The sequence below is a fragment of the Fulmarus glacialis genome, unplaced genomic scaffold (assembly GCF_000690835.1).
Source record: "Fulmarus glacialis isolate BGI_N327 unplaced genomic scaffold, ASM69083v1 scaffold20851, whole genome shotgun sequence".
Taxonomy (NCBI): domain Eukaryota; kingdom Metazoa; phylum Chordata; class Aves; order Procellariiformes; family Procellariidae; genus Fulmarus; species Fulmarus glacialis.
The window spans coordinates 9,455-10,142 of record NW_009194935.1 but is presented as its reverse complement, the minus strand read 5'-3'; the positions used below and the strand labels follow the sequence as shown (position 1 = coordinate 10,142).

General features: G+C 61.3%; 1 protein-coding gene across 1 annotated transcript in view; it reads left to right on the top strand.

The window, feature by feature from the left end:
• Positions 1–362: 362 nt before the first annotated feature.
• LOC104084203 (zona pellucida sperm-binding protein 3-like) overlaps positions 363–688 on the top strand; it is a 3,456-nt gene continuing 3,130 nt past the window's right edge. Inside the window, exon 1 of the mRNA XM_009587947.1 lies at positions 363–688. Coding sequence (XP_009586242.1) covers positions 363–688 — 326 coding nt within the window.

The following is a 688-nucleotide window of genomic DNA, read 5'->3' as shown; positions in this document are numbered from 1 at the left end:
CGCCATGCCCCCGTGACCCTGCTGCAGAAAGGCCCCATGATCTGGAGGTGGGACGTATGGTCTGAAGGTGGGACACATCTCAGAGCTGGTTGTTACCAAAAAATAGAGGAAAAAACTGCAGTTGGCTGCACAGCAAACTCAACGTCTCTCCTGTGGGCGAGAGACCCAATCCAGCACCTCATTAGCTCATTAGAGCCCACCACGATGGGTTCCCCAGGGAATTGGGTGCTCTCAGCTGTTGCCAATTGCCCTTATGGGAGGTGTGCCCAGCATCACCTGGGGTGGGAGCGGCTGTGAGAGGTGTGGGCTGTAAAAGGTCCCTGGGCAGCAGTTGCTCCTTGTGCTGGACCCTGGTAGGCAGGATGAGGCCTGGAAGCAGCCTGGGGTTTGCTCTTTTCTGCTGGGTTTTTGGGGAGGTGGTTGCTTACGACCCCTGGGTCTTCTTTAGAGGAGAGGCAGAGCTATGGAGGTACAGAGGGGATCCCTCCTCGGGGCAGCCCCGTGCCTTGTCCCAACCCTCTCCCTGGGCATGGGTGGATGTCTCCCAGCTCCAGGCTGCTGCCCCGCTGCACCCCGTGGCCGTGCAGTGCCAGGAGGCGCAGGTGGTGGTCACGGTGCACAGGGACCTCTTTGGCACGGGGCGCCTGGTCAAGGCCGCGGAGCTGACCCTGGGCTCGGCTGCCTGCCC